This window comes from Ailuropoda melanoleuca, chromosome 8 (genome assembly GCF_002007445.2).
Source record: "Ailuropoda melanoleuca isolate Jingjing chromosome 8, ASM200744v2, whole genome shotgun sequence".
In the NCBI taxonomy this organism is placed as follows: Eukaryota; Metazoa; Chordata; class Mammalia; order Carnivora; family Ursidae; genus Ailuropoda; species Ailuropoda melanoleuca.
The window spans coordinates 72,118,456-72,135,670 of NC_048225.1; the positions used below are offsets into that span (position 1 = coordinate 72,118,456).

The following is a 17,215-nucleotide window of genomic DNA, read 5'->3' on the forward strand; positions in this document are numbered from 1 at the left end:
TTGAGTCCTGCCATAGGCTCCTTGCTCAGCTGGGAGTCTGCTTCTCCTTCTGCCTGCCCCTCCCCCTGTTTGTGCGCGCTCTCTCTCGCTGTCTGACAAATGAATTAATAAAATCTTTTTAAAAAAAAGAATAACTTATTCTTAATATGAATATGAATAAGTTAATATGAGTAAGTTTAATAGATGTTCATTACAAGTTTATCTATAGAAGTTCTTTGTTAAAAGCTGGTCAGTATGGTCGTATATATCCCAGCTTCATTCTCTGATTTGTCCCTCCCCATTTGTTTATTTATGTCAATAGTTTAAAAAGTTATCCTCCCCCCCAAAAAAATTGTTTTAATTAAAAAAATAAAAAGTTTTTCCAAAAGATGATTTTTCTTTTCCCCCTTTAGAATCAAAAGCCTACCTCGGAAGAGATCACCATGATTGCTGATCAGCTCAGTATGGAAAAGGAGGTGATTCGTGTTTGGTTTTGTAACCGCCGCCAGAAAGAAAAAAGAATCAACCCACCAAGCAGTGGTGGGACCAGCAGCTCACCTATCAAAGCAATTTTCCCCAATCCAACCTCACTGGTAAGGATAAAAAATAGAGGATGCAAGCTAAAGGACTAATTTTTATAATTTTACAAATGATCTGTGAAATTGACTTATTTCATAATAGTAATTTATTGTGTATATATATATTCATGTTGAGTAAGTATATATAAATTTGTATTTTAAATGTTACTAAAGTGGGATGCCTGGATGGCTCCGTTGGTTACGGTTCTGCAGGGAGCCTGCTTTTCCCCCTGCTTGTCTCTTACTCTCTGACAAATAAATAAATAAAATCTAAAAAAAAAAAAGGTTTAAAAAAAAAATAAATGCTACTAAAGTAATTAAATCTCATGTTGTCATTAAACCAAGAACTTAGTGATCTTTCTTTTTTAAAGTGAACAATTTTGGGGCGCCTGGGTGGCACAGCGGTTAGGCGTCTGCCTTCGGCTCAGGGCGTGATCCCGGCGTTCTGGGATTGAGCCCCACATCAGGCTCCTCCGCTACGAGCCTGCTTCTTCCTCTCCCTCTCCCCCTGCTTGTGTTCCCTCTCTCGCTGGCTGTTTCTATCTCTGTCAAATAAATAAATAAAATCTTTAAAAAAAATAAAAAAAATAAAAAAAAAATAAAGTGAACAATTTTAATTCTTTCCTGTTCCGTGGTGGTTCCATTATCCTCTGATGTAGTTTATTAGGTTACTCTGTAACTGTGGGAGCAGATTTGCTGGATTCCAATTACCTAAAAAAAGTCTTTAGTTGCTTTTTATTCATGTTGGGTTTTTGTAGTTGTTTTGTTTTGTTTTGTTTTGTTTTGTTTTGAGAGAGAGTGGGCATGAGGGGGGAGGAGAGGGAGAGAATCTCAAGCAGACTCCCCACTCAGCATAGATCCAACACAGGGCTCAGTCTCACAACCCTGAGATCACGACCTGAGCCGAAATCAAGAGTTGGACGCTTAACCAGCTAAGCCACCCAGGCACCCCTATATTCATGTTGGGTTTTAAAACCCAGTTTATTAAACTTAACATGAGGAAGTGACAGTAAATTCCCAGATAACTTGTATAAATTCAACCATCTCACGTGTTCACTCTCCAACGTATGTGGGGCCTTTCATTGATAACCTCACTGAGGAACTTCCACACATTGCTTTGGAATAGTATTCTAGACTGAGGGGACGTGCAGTGCTCATGTACTCTCTTGATGTTAAGGATGATGGCACATGGGACTCCATATTTCCAACCAGGATTCCACAGATAAGAAGATTGTTGGGTTTGCATTTCTGATCTTTCCTTGTTAATTTGTTTCTATTGTATTTGAATATCATTCTATACTAGGATACTTTTTATGTATTTATTTTTTAGATTTTTATTTATTTATTCAAGAGGGAGAGAGCACAAGCAGGGGGAGCAGCAGAGGGAGAGGGAGAAGCAGGCTCCCTGAGCAAGGAGCCTGATGTGGGGCTTGACCCCAGGATCCCGGGACCACGACCCAAGCCAAAGGCAGACACTCAACTGACTAAGCCACCCAGGTGCCCCTTGGATGCTTTTTTAAACTAAAGTCATCATTAAGAGCACGTACTGGTGTTAAGGAAAGGCTGTGGTTGTTGAATGGTTGGGCTTTAATCATGAAGTTCGTGACATAGTAGTTATGAAAAAGATAGTCATTAGATTCAGTTCTGTTTTGTCGGTGGCTGTTTTGTGTTTTGGATTCATTTGTACTAAAAGGAAGACAGCATTTCTTACAAAACTGTGGAAGTATCTTATGTTATTTCAAAAAGAAGCTGTCAGTTTTTAAAAATTTTGCTTCACATTCTTTCCATAATATCATTTCATTAAAATAAAAAACAATGCAGTCTTGTCCCCACATGACCAAAAATAAAAGCAGTCCCAGAATCCCTGACACTCTGACCCTATTGAATAGTTGTCTTGTGTAGATTAAGTTGATAGTTAGTATAATAGTCCTTACTTACTTGGAGTATATCTGACTTCACATTATTTGAAATTTAGAAATGTTTTTTATTATTTTTTTTTAAACCTGGGCAAAGCCATTTCTCCTATCAGAGAAAACCATCTTCTAATAGCAGCCTGTGAACATGTCTGTTTTCTCGATTCCAAGATCAAAAGATGATTATAAAATTATTTCCTCTTAGGCCCTTTAAATTCTGTTGTATCTGGAATTTAAAAATTTTTATGGCAAAATACATCTCCAATATTGATTTAAATTTTATTTTCTAAAAATGCTTTTGCATACTTTCATTTCTGACCTCTAGGTGGCAACCACGCCAAGCCTTGTGACGAGCAGTGCGGCTACGACCCTCACCGTCAATCCAGTCCTCCCTCTGACCAGCGCTGCGGTGACTAACCTCTCTGTTACAGGTAAGCAGCAGCCTGGCTGCGTGGCTGGCGAGCAAACGGTAGGCCCATGACAGGTCTCTCTCAGAATTGTGAATTAAATTGCGAATTCAGGCTCTAACTAGAAATACCTATTGCTTTTTTTGAAAAGTCATATGTGAAAACCTGAACTCCAGAAAATGAGCATAATTAATTTTGTCAGAAAGAATACTTTCACGTAAAAGTTTCCTGATCTGTTTTGTTCTTTCCCACATTACTCTTATCTTCTACATTGTTCCCAGACTTACCTCTCAAAACTCACAACTTTTTTCCAAGTAACTCCTTAAAAACCTTCAGTGGCTGCAGCTTTTTGTATTCAGGAAAGCATCCAAATTCATCATCAGTTCATAGAAGGTTATTTTCAGTCTGGATCTTATCTTCCAGTAGTCTTTTCTCCCATCCTCAACACACAGGAAGATTCCTTCCGTGCCTTTGTAAACATCCCCACTGCCGAAAATGTTATCCCAGCCTGCACTTCTCTCCGATAGCATGACACTCCTCCAACTTAGGTGTCAGTTCTTTCTAGAAATACTCTTGCTTTCCCAGGAAACTGTTCATTTCCTCCTGCGTGTATTATAAATGACTATATTTTTATACTTTTGTCTTTTCCAATAGACTTTACACTGCTCAAAAGATCTGAATATTCTTTTTGCAATCTCAGTGTCTAGGTTAGTGCCTGACACATTCACTATAAAATGAACAAATAATTTTTTTTCCTTAGGCCTCCTTTAAAACAGCACATTTCCCAAGTACATTTAAAATGACTCAGTGTTGTCATCAGAAGTTTTTTAGTGATATGTGATGCATAAGGCATTCTGTAATTATTCACCAGGTTGATTATCTGCTAGTGAACCCTCAAATGGATCTGTGGTATTTCACAATCAAGCTTCAGTTTAACCTAGAGTTGAGGAATTTGATCGTCTTCACGCATGTTTTAAGTTTGTTATAACACTTCTTTGGCTCTGTGATCTAACTGAATGGCTTTATATAGTTATTAAATTTCTAAGTCTTTAGGAAATCTCATAATTTTATTTATTTAGAGTAGCACTTTTTTTTTTTTTTTAAAGTAGGCTTAAAGTAGAGCCCAATGCAGGGCTTGAACTTACCCTGAGATCAAGAGCTGGGCTGAGATCAAGAGTTGGGTGCTTAACTGACTGGGCCACCCAGGCACCCCTAGAATAGTACTTTTTGACCTTTTTGGGTTTTAGAGCTCCAGGAAATTTTGATGAAAGCTTTAAACTTACCCCTCACAAAATAGACATACCCACAATTTTTAGTAAAATATAAGGAGGTTCATACATGACAACTCCCATCAGCCCATTTTTGGATGCCTTAGGAGCCATTTTTGGATGCCTTAGGAGTAGAGATTGTAAGTTAAGAACCCCCANTAGAGCCATTTTTGGATGCCTTAGGAGCCATTTTTGGATGCCTTAGGAGTAGAGATTGTAAGTTAAGAACCCCCATGTTTGGGGCAGCTGGGTGGCTCAGTCGTTAAGCGTCTGCCTTCAGCTCAGGGTGTGATCCCAGGGTCCTGGGATCGAGCCCCACATTTGGCTCCCTGCTCTGCTGGGAGCCTGCTTCTTCCTCTCGCACTCCCCCTGCTTGTGTTCCCTCTCTTGCTGGCTGTCTCTCTCTCTCTCTGTCAAATAAATAAATGAAATCTTAAAAAAAAAAAAAAAAAAGAACTGCCATGTNTGAGAGTATATAGTATTCAGCATTTCGGCTTAGTAAGCAAACTGTTGGTGATTGGTTGCTCTTGTTTTGGGCACTAGGAACATGAAATCCCGGACTTTAAGGAACTCACCATCCACCCTGCCTGCCATCACCTGTTAAATTATAAACTGAACTTTTCCTTCCCAACAAATTATAAGTCATATTACATTAGGCCTAAAGATACCATCTTTTGCAGAACAATTCCTTATAGTTCAAATAGAACTTAATAGAACAAGCAGCTTTGCAGATTTTCTAAAAATGTGGCAAAAATCTGAAACAGAAGATAATTTTTAGGAGATGCACATACTCAAAACTAGCTAAAAGTCTTCTGTCAGTTTTTGATGGTCCTCATTGACCAATGACATTTTCCTAGGCTCAGTTGCTCAGCCCATTTATGTGCATTTAATTATAACTACTTTCTAAAATGTTGGTAACTGGGGTGCCTGGGTGGCTCAGTCGGTTAAGCGACCGACTCTTGATCTCAGCTCAGGTCTTGATCTCAGAGTCATGAGTTCAAGCCTCCCATGGAGCCTACTTAAAAAAAATAAATAAAAAATGAAGTGTTGGTAACTTTTTTGGAATGCGTATTGGAATGCGTATTTTCTTCAGTTCTTAAAAAAATTGAACATTATCGGAAACTCAAATAGGAAAAATAATCCTAATGAGCTCTTCTTATTTTGCCTCTAAATCTTTTATATATATATATATATATATATATATATATATATATACGATTCTAATAGTGTTTAGTGTGTCCCAGTTTTTTTTTAATTTCTTATCTTACAATAAGTGTTATCCCCTGTTATAGTTTTTACAACCGTATCGAACGGTTGTATCAAAACTTTGTAAACATTTCCATATAGTGCCATCATGGCTCACTTCTACCTAGAATGACCAGCTTTTTCAGTTTGAGTCCTGCAAATCTTGCATCCCAAGAAATCCCTCAGTCTCTGAACCACATAACTGGTCTTGCTTATTCAACGTGGTATCCCTCGTGTCTAGCACACCATGATACTCAGTAACTAATTATTAAAGGAATGAAGTTTTCACTGTTATAAATAATGCTATAATGAGAACCTTTGCACATACTTATTTTTTAATTCTTTATTTTTATGTAATTTCAGATTTACAGAAAAGTTACAAGAATAGTTCAGAGAAATCCCACATCTCTTCCCTTAGATTCTCCAAATGGGAAAATCTTACTGTATCTGCTTTTTCTCTCCTTTTTCTCTTTCTATGTATGTGATGTTTTTCTGAACTGTTTTAAGAGTAAGTTGTAGACATGCTACTTTATCCCTACTTCATTGTGTGTTTTCTAAAAAACAAGAAATTACCGCATATAGCCGGAATACAGTTATCAGAAATCAGGAAATTAACATTGACTCTGACTCGGTCCTAATATCTAGTGAACAATTCACAGACTGTGAACAATTCACAGTCTCAAATTTGAGACTACAGATATCCTGGGTTTGTTTTCTAACCTTTGCCCACTAGAGTCCATTGACGTTTTTTGCATGGATCTATTATTATGATTCTCAAATAATCCTATCGTTTTTTCTACGTTTATTAGTTGCCTTTCAACTGTAAGGATGTACTTTTCCTGTTACCCTGTTTCTCTGTCTATATCAGTATGGACTCAGATGTCCTTTCTGTATTCAGTAGGTTAGAATCCTACTATCACTTTTTATTTTAATGTTCAAATTGCTCTTCAGTTTGCCAGGGGGAGCCCCTCGGTGGTGGCTCTTGTACTTTCTCGACACATCCCTAACATTCTTTGACTGCTTCCTTATTTTTTTTTTTTAAGATTTTATTTATTTATTTGACAGAGAGAGAGACAGCCAGCGAGAGAGGGAACACAAGCAGGGGGAGTGGGAGAGGAAGAGGCAGGCTCCTAGGGGAGGAGGGAGCCTGATGTGGGTCTCGATCCCAGAACGCCGGGATCACGCCCTGAGCCGAAGGCAGGCGCTTACGACTGAGCCACCGAGACACCCCGCTTCCTTATTTTTTGGCACAAGATGTTTCGCCTCATCTTAAAGTTTCTCTGCTCCAGGCTTGGAACCAGCCATTTCTTCAAAAATCCCTAGTTCTTTTTAGTGAGGAAAGGTGTGTAGACACCAAGATATAGATGCCTTTATTGATATTGGGTTGTCATTGCTGTGAGGGCATCTCGATAGAAATAGACATACATGTGCGTATACATACAATAGTGTGTGTGTTTGGATAGAACATGTAAATTTATTTTTATATATAGATCCATACATATCTATATGCATTTTTCTTTATCTACTTTTATTAAAATCCATGAGTTCATACTGATATCTCCAGTTCAGCCCAACGCCCTATAGTTTATTCTTTTCTATCCTTACCTTTTTCCATATGTTAACTCCCTTCACAGTGACAATGAGCAGCCTGGCTCCTGTTATCAATACTACTGTTACTTAATTGCTCAATCCCATAGTGAAAACAAAGTGGTTTTAAAATTGCTGACCCATGCCTCTAATCAGAAAAGGCCTACTAATTTGAGGTCATGTTTGTTTAGAGTTCTTGTCTTTAACCTGAAGGCGTATAGTCCAAATACTGTGTTCAGAGTTGTTTGGATTCGTTCTTTCTGTCTCCTCTTCAGCATAGTTACATTACTCATTTGAAATTCAGTTTGTTTTGCTTGTATTCAGTATTAGTGTTCTTCTTCCTCTCATCCTTGTGATTTTTTTTTTTTTTAAGTCTATGAGATAATAGCATATCATCAAACACTGGTCTCAAAAGTCAGGACTATACGGAAAGTTCTCTTCAGAATAATGCCATTCCCTTCTATTGTAATTCTCTTTTTCTGACAACTCTGAGCTTGGACTCTCCTCAGGGCTCTGTTGAGGTGAGTAACTCTCAGTTCTGTCATAGTCATCCTCTGTGCCCTTCTGGACTCAAGCTGGTTTCCCTACCACCAGATTTCAACCTCTTTCTCATTTCTGCAAGTCTATCAAAATCTCATGTCCTCTGATATCTGTCCCCAGAGCTCTTACTTCCTTTTTCCTTTACCATCATTTGGAATAGGATTTTAGAAACGAGGAGGAAAAAACCATTTCCTCAGTTTACCATCTTCTAAGAGAAATCTTGTCTTATCAACACAGTTGCTTTTCTTTTCCAGCATTTAGCGTAGTGCTTGGCAGAGTATAGCTCCCTGGTAAGCTTTCCTAGAATAGATACAAGAATGATCGTGACTGTACTCCCCCAGAAAGACATGTGTTCTGTTGTGTCTCAAAGACACAAATTCAACAGCCTTTAATAATCTCAACTCAACATGCTCTGCCCCAGTTTTTTCCCAAAACATTATTTCATAACCATATGCAACCCCAAACCCATTAGCAATCCCTCCCTATTGACTCCTCACCCTACTCCTGGCTGGTACACCCTGTCTCTGCAGATATGCTTGTTTTGGAGATTTTCATACAAATAGAATAATACATTATATGGTCTTCTATGTCTGGCTTCTTCCATTTAGTGTAACATTTTCCAAGGTTTATCCATCTTGTGGAATATATCAGTACTTCATTCCTTTTTTATGGTTGTGTGATATTTAATTGTATGGATATAACACATTTTGTGTATCATTTATGAATTGATGAACATTTGAGTTGCTTTCAGTTTTTGGCCATTTTGAATATTGCTGCTGTGAGCATTTGTGTGTAGGTTTTTATGTGGACATGTTGTCTGTTCTCTTGGGCTTATATTTAGGAATGGAATTGGAGCATTGTGTGGCATACTGGAATATTATGAATAACTTTATGCCCAAAAAAATAATGCAATTTAGATGAAATGGATAAATTCTGAGAAAGACACAGATTATCCAAACTCAAAAAAAAAAAAGAAAACTTAAATAGACTTAAAGCAAGCAAAGTAAATGAATCATTAATGTAAAGCCTTTCCAAAAAGAAAAGCTTAGGCCCAGATGGCTTTAGCAGTGAATTCTGTCAGATATTTAAAGAAGAAATGAAGTTAATCTTCAGCTGTCTCTTCCAGAAGATAGAGGAAGGACAGCTCATCATATGAAGCCAATATTACCTTGATACTAAAGCCAGACAAAGATAACCCCCCAGAAAATTATAGGCCCCTATGCCTTATGAAAATAAATACACACAAAAACACTCAGCAAATTTTAGCAAATCGAATCCAGTAACATACAGAATAGCTTATACATCACCACCAAGGGGGACTTGTCCCAGGAATGTACGGTTGGTTTAATAATAACTGAAAACCAGGTAATGTAATACAGCACAGCAACAGAAGAAAGGACCAGAACCACATGATCATCTCGGTAGATACAGGAAAAGCATTTGACAAAATCCAACACCCATTCATAATAAAACCCTGGAATAGAAGAGAACGTCCTCACCTGATAGAGAATAAAGAGCATCTGTTAAAAACCTACAGCTAGGGGCGCCTGGGTGGCAGAGCGGTTAAGCGTCTGCCTTCGGCTCGGGGTGTGATCCCGGCGTTATGGGATCGAGCCCCACGTCAGGCTCCTCTGCTATGAGCCTGCTTCTTCCTTCTCCCACTCCCCCTGCTTGTGTTCCCTCTCTCGCTGGCTGTCTCTATCTCTGTCTTATAAATAAATAAAAAATCTTTAAAAAAAAAAAAAAAAAAAAAAACCTACAGCTAACAGCATACTTCATGGTGAAACTGAATGCTTTCCCCTAAAACTGGGAACAAAGCAAGCTCTTGTAGATGGATTAACATTGTACTAGGGGTTATAGCCAGTTTAACAAAGGGGAAAAATGAAAAATATCCAATTTGAAATGGTGGAAGTTAAACTCCTTATTTGCATTATTATATATATGTATGTGTATGTGTGTATCCACACAGCAAAAAAACTACTAGGACTAATAAATGAATTTAGTGTTGTTGCAGGATGCAAGATCAACATATAAAAATCAATTGCATTTGTATATACTATCAGTGAGCAATCCAAAAATGAAATTACAAAAATAATTTTATTCACAATAGCTTCAAAAAGAATAAAATACTTGGGAATAAATCTAACAAAAGAAGTGCAAGACTTATACAGTGAAAACTGCAGTTTGCTGAGAGAAATTAAAGAAAGTCTAAGTAAGTGGAGATGTTCCACGTTCATGGTTTAGAAGACTCAGTATTTTTAAGATGATAGTATTCTCTGAATTGATCTATAGATTCGTACAATTGTAGTAAAAATTCTAGCAATTTTTTTGCAGTAATTATCTTGATAAACTCATTCTAAAATATATATGGAAGGGACCCAGAATAGCCAAAACAATTTTGAAAAAGAAGGAAGTTGGAGGACTTAAATATCCTGATTTCAGAGCATAGGGTAAAGCTATGTAATAAAAACAGTATGCTACCAGCATGAGGACAGACAATAGATTAATGAAGAGTCCAGAAAGAAACCTTTAAATTTATGCTCTGCTGACTTTTGACCGAGGTACCAAAGCAGTTCAGTAGCAAAAAGCTACTCTTCACCAAATGGTTCTGAGACAATTGGATGTCCACATTCATGAAGATGAATTTAGATCCTTTCCTGATACCATGCACAAAAATTAGGAAGAAAGTATCAGAGGTCTAAATGTAAGAAATAAAATTTTTAGAAAACAAATAGAAAATTTTTATGACCTCAGGTTAGGCAAAGAGTTTGTAGACACAGCACCAAACACAATCTATAGTAGAAAAAAAAAATGATAAATTGGAATTTATTAAAAGCAGAATCTTTTATACTTTAGAAGACATTTTAAGAAAATGAAAAGATACCCACAGACTTGGAGAAAACATTGTAAATCATATATCTGATAAAGGAACTGTGTCTAGAGCATATAAATAACTTACAATTAAGTAGTAAAAATATAAACAAACTCATTTTTAGAAGGGGCAAAAGCTTTTAATATACATAATCCCAAAGAACATATAGAAATGACTAACAAGCACTTGAAAAGATACTCAACCTTATAACTCATTAGAGAATTGCAAATGAAAACCGTAGATATTATTTCATACTCACTATTTAATGGCTATCATCAAAAAGACCAAAAATAATAAATGCTGGCCTGGAACCCTCATGCTTTGCTGGGGTAATGTAAAATGATTATACAGCTATTTTGGAAAACACTTCGGCAGTGTCTTAAAAGTTAAATGTAAATTTATCATTTTGCCTGGTAAGTCCCCATGCCCACACAAAACCTTGGTGCGGGTGATCATAGCAGCATTATTCGTAATAACCAAGTACTGGAAACAAGCCGATGCCCATTAAGTGGTGAATCAGTAAACACGATGTGGTCTGCCCATGCAGTGGAATACTTTTCAGCCAGAAAAAGGAGGTATTGATTTGTGCTACAACGTGGATAAACCTTGAAGACAGTATGCTAACTGAAAGAAGCCAGATGAAAAAGATCACAAGTCGTATGATTCCGTTTATGTCAAGTGTCCTGAAAGGTAAATCTGTAGAGAGAAAAGCAGATGACTAGGAGGGCGGTAGGTGAGAGAGGGGTGCGGCTGCAAACAGGCACAGTGGATCTTGTCTGCGTGGTGCTGGTGTCGTACTGGGTGCAGCGGGTGATAATTGTACGACTTTGTAAATGTTTTAGAAACCATTGCATTTTACATTTAAAGTGGGAGAATTTTCTGACATATAAATTATACCTCAAAAAATGTATTTTCTAAAAAAAAGAGACGGGAAGTGAGAGGATGTGCCAAACACTATATATTCTGGCGTGTAACTTCCTGCTACCCTTCGAGGTGGGTGCTGGCAGCTTACTGTGTTGTTGAGGACACTGAAGCTCAGCCAACATCAGTTCTCTGGTCAAAGTTGCCCAAGTAATTATGTTGCCAAAAATATAAAGTCATAAAATGTTGATTAAAATATGACTCACAGGGCACCTGGGTGGCTCGGTCTTTAAGCATCTGCCTTCGGCTCGGGTTGTGATCCCAGAGGCCTGGGATCGAGCCCTGCATCCAGCTCCCTTCTCAGGGAGGAGTCTGCTTCTCCCTCTGCCTCTGCCTGCCGCTCCCCCTGCTTGTGTGCTCCCTCTCACGCTGTCTCAAATAAATAAATAAAATCTTTAAAAATAAAATTAAAAAATGTGATTCACAAGCTAGGAGAATTTATTTGAAAATTACTAGTGCTCGTACGGCATATTCTTACTGAAAACACCTGGAATGTGGTTAAAGGATGACAACCAGAAAAAAACACCTGGGAGTGGTTTTTGGAGTCGTCGGCTAGCCCAGGTTCACTTTACTGCTGAGGATGACTGGGACTTTGTACACATAGGGGATTTTAAGAGAGTGACGCTGAATGGTCTGTCTGAAAGCAGTGGTAGTGGACAGTGAAAAAAAAGCCTATTTTAAGTCTTTGACCTCAAGATAAGGGGTCTTAATGGAAATGGAAGTTTCAGAACTTTGAAAGGGAAGTGTTGCCCATAGATAAAATCAGGGTGGATAAGGTGAGAAATTAGGCAAGAAAAGGTTGAAAAGTGCATTGAAATCTCTTAGTAGTACAAGAGAAATGAGAAAAGACGTTTGCCTTTCTAAATGGAATGAGGGGCAGTTCTTACAGGTATCCAAGTGGAAGAGTGTGACTCTTCCCAGCATAGGACCCAGCACGGCATCAGGGGCTCAGACAACAATGGGGCCGTGATTAATGATTCCCACCCAGGTGCGGTTGTATTTAGGGACAACAGCAATAAAGAGGGAATTTTATCTATTTTTGAGAAGGGAGAAAGAGGAGTAAATGGTCCCTTCGTGTTAATTAGCAGTAAGAAAGATATGTTCACGGGATGTACTGAGACCACGGAACACTTCTCTGCCGCGGTACGGGGGGCAGGAGGGGTGGAGTCAGTACCGAAACGGATGATGTCTGATTTCCTCCCAGCTCCATGATGTGTGAAACACTTCCTTAGAGTTCAAATGAGAAGAGAGTTGAATTCTAGATGTTCTTAGTATAGACCAGAAGGCTCGAAAATAGATTTTAGGAGGACAAAACTGAATTTTTGAAGAGAGAGTCTTCTTCAGCTTAGTGATAGATTTTAGCACCAAAAAAGTTATCTTTTATGTAAGGTCTTTGTTCCAATGTGTTTATGGGTTTGAAATATTTATTTTGGTTGGTCTGGTTCTTCTATAATGTATCAAGTCTTTTATACCTCACAGAAGTATTATACTGAAAATTTATAGATGCTTTTTGTCTTTTTGAGTTTTCTGTCCTGAGAAAATACCGCTTACGTTCTGCTTTATACACATATATGGCCGGTGATACCTGAGAACATAGTTTCAGTAAATTAAGTTCTAGCTGGTGTCGGCAGCCTGTGTTTGTGATATGTGGCACTGAGAACTGACATCGAGGGCCTGTTCTGTATTGCCTTCTGTAAATAGCTTCAGAGTTACAGCGCACTGGGGACAGCTGGCATCTGCTTCATGGAAGGTTTTCTATCCTGTGACTGCCTGATGAGTCATTTCTACTTTGGGCAAAGAGACTACATTCTTTTCGTCACACTTGCCTTTGTGACTCAACAGGCCTAACTTCTAGACATGTTTTAGAGCTGTGCCGGCCTGCGTGGCAGGCACTAGCCACGTGTGCTTTTTAAGCACATATAATGGGGCTGGTTCAAATTGAGATGTGCCATAAGCGTAAACTACACACCATTTTCAAAGACTTGGTATGAGAAAAAAATACTTTTCTGAGACTGATTTCATGTTAAAATGACAATATTGTGGAAATAATTTAACCTATTTCTTTTTAATATTTTCAGTAGGACCACTAGAAAATTCTAAATTACATATTTATTATGTTTCTGTTGGACAACGTTGATCTCGAAGATTAAGTAATTCCAGTGAATGTGTTTTAGTTTTCACCAGTGATATTTATAATGTCAATTAGTTGTTTGTATACAAGTGTTTGTTGTTCTCCTTACTTCAAAAAGAAGTTTGGGCATCTTGATTTTTTTTTTAAGTTCTCTCAAATAACAATTTTCTAGAGCTTCGTTTCTCGTGCTTTTATGAGATTCATAATGTCCTTGCATGTTATTGTTTCCATGAATAAGAAAATGTTTACAGTAGGCTTTTTGAGAGCTGATTTTCATTACAGAATAGCTGCTTAAGTTTTTCAATGCAAAGAAGGCATCTAGACATAGGCCCGTAGTTATTTTCGTACTATTTCTGCAGATGTTATTATTGACACTTAACTTTAGAAAAATATGTAACTTTTCGTTTTTCTTGCCTTCATTGTCTTATGATTTCTCTATAGAGACGACTAAGATTTCTGATGAAAATGCTTTTCAGAAGCAAGGATTGTTTTGCTGATATGCTTGTATTTCATAGTTAGAGTCTCTATGATTCCTTCTTTTATTTTTTGAATAGGAGGTTGGAAATAGAAAACTGTATTCTCCGTTTCTTCCACGGCTCCTTGATTGCTCTTGCCTCTGAAAGTAATGTTCATGGTTTGGGTTCTAAAATGTTAATTTCCATGAAATCGCTCAACAAGGTTAACAAAAAAGGACCCATTTAGAGATCACTGGCTGATAGATGAATTTTTTACCACTGAGCCTAGAGTAGGGCTGCGCAAAGCCATGGTTCTTGGAGAAACCGCCACAGAAGGTCCCTTTCTCCTCTGGTTCTCCTTCAGGCACCACAGACAGCACATCCAGCAACACTGCCACCGTCATTTCCACAGCACCGCCAGCTTCCTCTGCTGTCACCTCCCCGTCGCTGAGTCCCTCCCCGTCTGCCTCAGCCTCCACCGCCGAGGCGTCCAGTGCCAGTGAGACCAGCACCACACAGACCACCTCCACTTTGTCCTCTCCTCTTGGGACCAGCCAGGTGATGGTGACGGCGTCAGGGTTGCAAACAGCAGCAGCTGCCGCCCTGCAAGGGGCCGCCCAGTTGCCGGCCAACGCCAGTCTCGCTGCCATGGCTGCCGCTGCCGGCCTGAGCCCAGGCCTGATGGCACCCTCGCAGTTCGCAGCTGGGTAAGCAGCGTTCGCACCTCGGTCACCGCCAAGAAACAGCCAGGCGCCACCCCCGGAGTTACTCGTAGGGGAGACTTGATCACCATCGTAAATGCCCCCCCAGAATACATAAATCTCTTTAAAGCCATCATCCCTTTGGAACAGGTAGCTCTATGGTAGTTTGAGGGCCGTGGGTATACCTGGTCTGCACTTTCTTAATGCCCTAGGAGAGCAGTAATCCTAGTGTTATTTCCAGATGAAGACACAGAGTGCCGGGCCATCAGAGCTGACCTGCCTGAGTTGTGGGGCCAAGAAGAAAGCCCAGAATTTTCCATTAAACTCTCTCAGCTGCCTTCTTTCTCATTCCCGGACATAGACGAGCGATAGATTAACAAGATCCCCAATTTTATTTTATCAAACATATGAGGGTCACTTCGTAAATATATTCCTTTCTCTGGCATTTTTGTTTTGTTTTGGGAAAAAAGAGCATGAAGTAATTCAAAGAAGAGTGACCATGACTGCGCGGGTTTTAGGTTAACCTGTGTGGATCGTATCCTTATTTTGCTTTGTACAAGTAAGCATCAGAGAAAGCAGTGAGCAGCCCTCATTCTCATAAGGAGAATAACAAATATTTCCTTATACTTCCCCAGCCATATTTTCCTTTTTCTTGTCCTTTTGGGTATATTGTCAAACTGACAAAGTGACTGCTCTTTTGGCCTTACAGAGGTGCCTTACTCAGTCTCAATCCGGGGACCCTGGGCGGCGCCCTCAGCCCAGCTCTCATGAGCAACAGTACACTGGCAACTATTCAAGGTTAGTAGAATCTTTCCCCTGACTTAACTCTTTTTTTTTTTTTCTTTTTAATGAGAGAAGTTTGCTTTGGGGGAGGTGAAGGCGATGGGGAGAGAGAGTTGAATTGATAACGCTGACTAACTTGACGACCAAGAAAATGTCCTTGTAAAAAAGCTTTCTACAAGCATTATAGGTGTTCATTTGTAAGAACAGGAAATATGCTTAATTTGTAGTATTGTAAAAAAAACCAGGACCCTATGCTGGTATTTATCTTCTTATGTGAATAGATTTGGAGGCAGAATTTCCCCCTGATAAATTTACCTAAGTAGACATTCAAGACCCATCCCCAGGCAAACTTGACCAAGAAAAATTCCCCAGTCCCCAACCCCACCCCTAAGAGAGGCATATATGAGAAGGTCCTGTAATGAATTAACCTTGAAGCACATTATGCAGACTTCAGGAGTACTTTCCATTGTTAGGTTCTGCCCTTTGTATATCCCCATCAGTATAGAACATATATTCTCTTGGATTGTCTCTTTTCCAAGCCCAGATGGGTCTCTTGGCTTCAGCGTGCTATCCAGTCTAAATCCACTCATTCCATATAGGGAAGGGTTTGCCTTGTTTGGCTCTGAGCTTTGTGTCTAAAGATGCTATGTTATGTGATTCAGAAAGACAATTTGAGACATCACTGTATTTATCAGAGAATGTTTGGGTTTTTTTTTTCTTTAAAATTTCAGTGGTTTGTACTTAAATGAGAGTTCCTGGGGCCAAAAATAAGCTGTTAGCCAACCTCAAATAAGATTAGTGTTTCATGAATGTGATCTCTACAGTATACTATAGAGAATGAGAGTTACAGACAAACCTAAGACATGACTTAGATTACTCTTTCTAGGCTTCTGGACCCAATTCCCGCATGCCCTGCCCACCCCCAACACTGAGCAATTCTGGCTTACCAGCAGGGTATCTGAGAGTTCAGATGAATTCTGATACTGTCTACCTAGAGATAGTGTCAGGTTCCACAGGTTAAGGATTCAGTCCTACAAGACTGCTCCCATTTCCCCTTCAGACACCAGGTGCAAGCCCAGGCTGTTGTTACTAGTACTTCTGACCAGTTACAGATTGAAGGTTCCAACAACGTCTTCCTTAGATTGATTCTGTGACTTTGCTAGAGTGGCTCACAGGCCTCAGGGAAAACACTTGTGTTCATCAGTTTATTAAAGGATATGATGAAGAATACAAATCAACAGCCACATGAAAAGAAAACATAGGGTGAGTTCCCAAGCAAAGGAATTTCTGTCCTTGTGGACTTTGGGGCCTGGCTCAGTGGCAGGTGGAAGTATTCCAGTTCTCCGAGAGTGGAGGCTCTCCAAAAAAGACCCGAAAGCTGTCCTTTTGGGTTTCTACAGAGGCTTCATGACATAGCCCTGATTGACTAAGTCATTGGCCCTTGGCTCGCTGGAACTCCATCCCCTCTCCCCTCCCACAAGGCTGGGGGTGGGAGTGAAAGTTCCAGCACTCTGATCGCATGGTTCATCCTAGGGGCAACCAGTCCCTGCCCTTGGGTGGGATCCAAAAGTCACCTTCCCTGATAGTAAGACACGAATTTCACCTTTTTGGCTCCGAAGTGTTTTCAGGAACTGTGAGTGTAGACCAGATCTATCTGAGAAAAAGGAATTTGGTCACCCAGATGACTGAATGACCAAATCTGTATTTCTTAGAAATCATCATAGGACAATTACCTTACATTGTATTGGCTTTCTCATTTACTAAATCATATGTAAAATTGATAGTTAGGGCCACAAACCTTTTGTTATACAAGGATTTCTTTTTAGCATAAGATT

The 17,215-nt window shown here is 39.2% G+C and overlaps 1 protein-coding gene across 8 annotated transcripts in view; it reads left to right on the forward strand.

Moving 5' to 3' along the window:
* POU2F1 (POU class 2 homeobox 1) overlaps nt 1-17,215 on the forward strand; it is a 175,274-nt gene that overhangs the window by 145,400 nt on the left and 12,659 nt on the right. For all 8 annotated transcript variants that reach the window (XM_034666676.1, XM_034666674.1, XM_034666678.1 and 5 more), the window contains 4 exons: nt 393-572; nt 2,796-2,901; nt 14,261-14,603; nt 15,307-15,395. In XM_034666676.1, the coding sequence (XP_034522567.1) occupies nt 393-572; nt 2,796-2,901; nt 14,261-14,603; nt 15,307-15,395 (718 nt within the window). The remainder of the gene's footprint in view (nt 1-392; nt 573-2,795; nt 2,902-14,260; nt 14,604-15,306; nt 15,396-17,215) is intronic.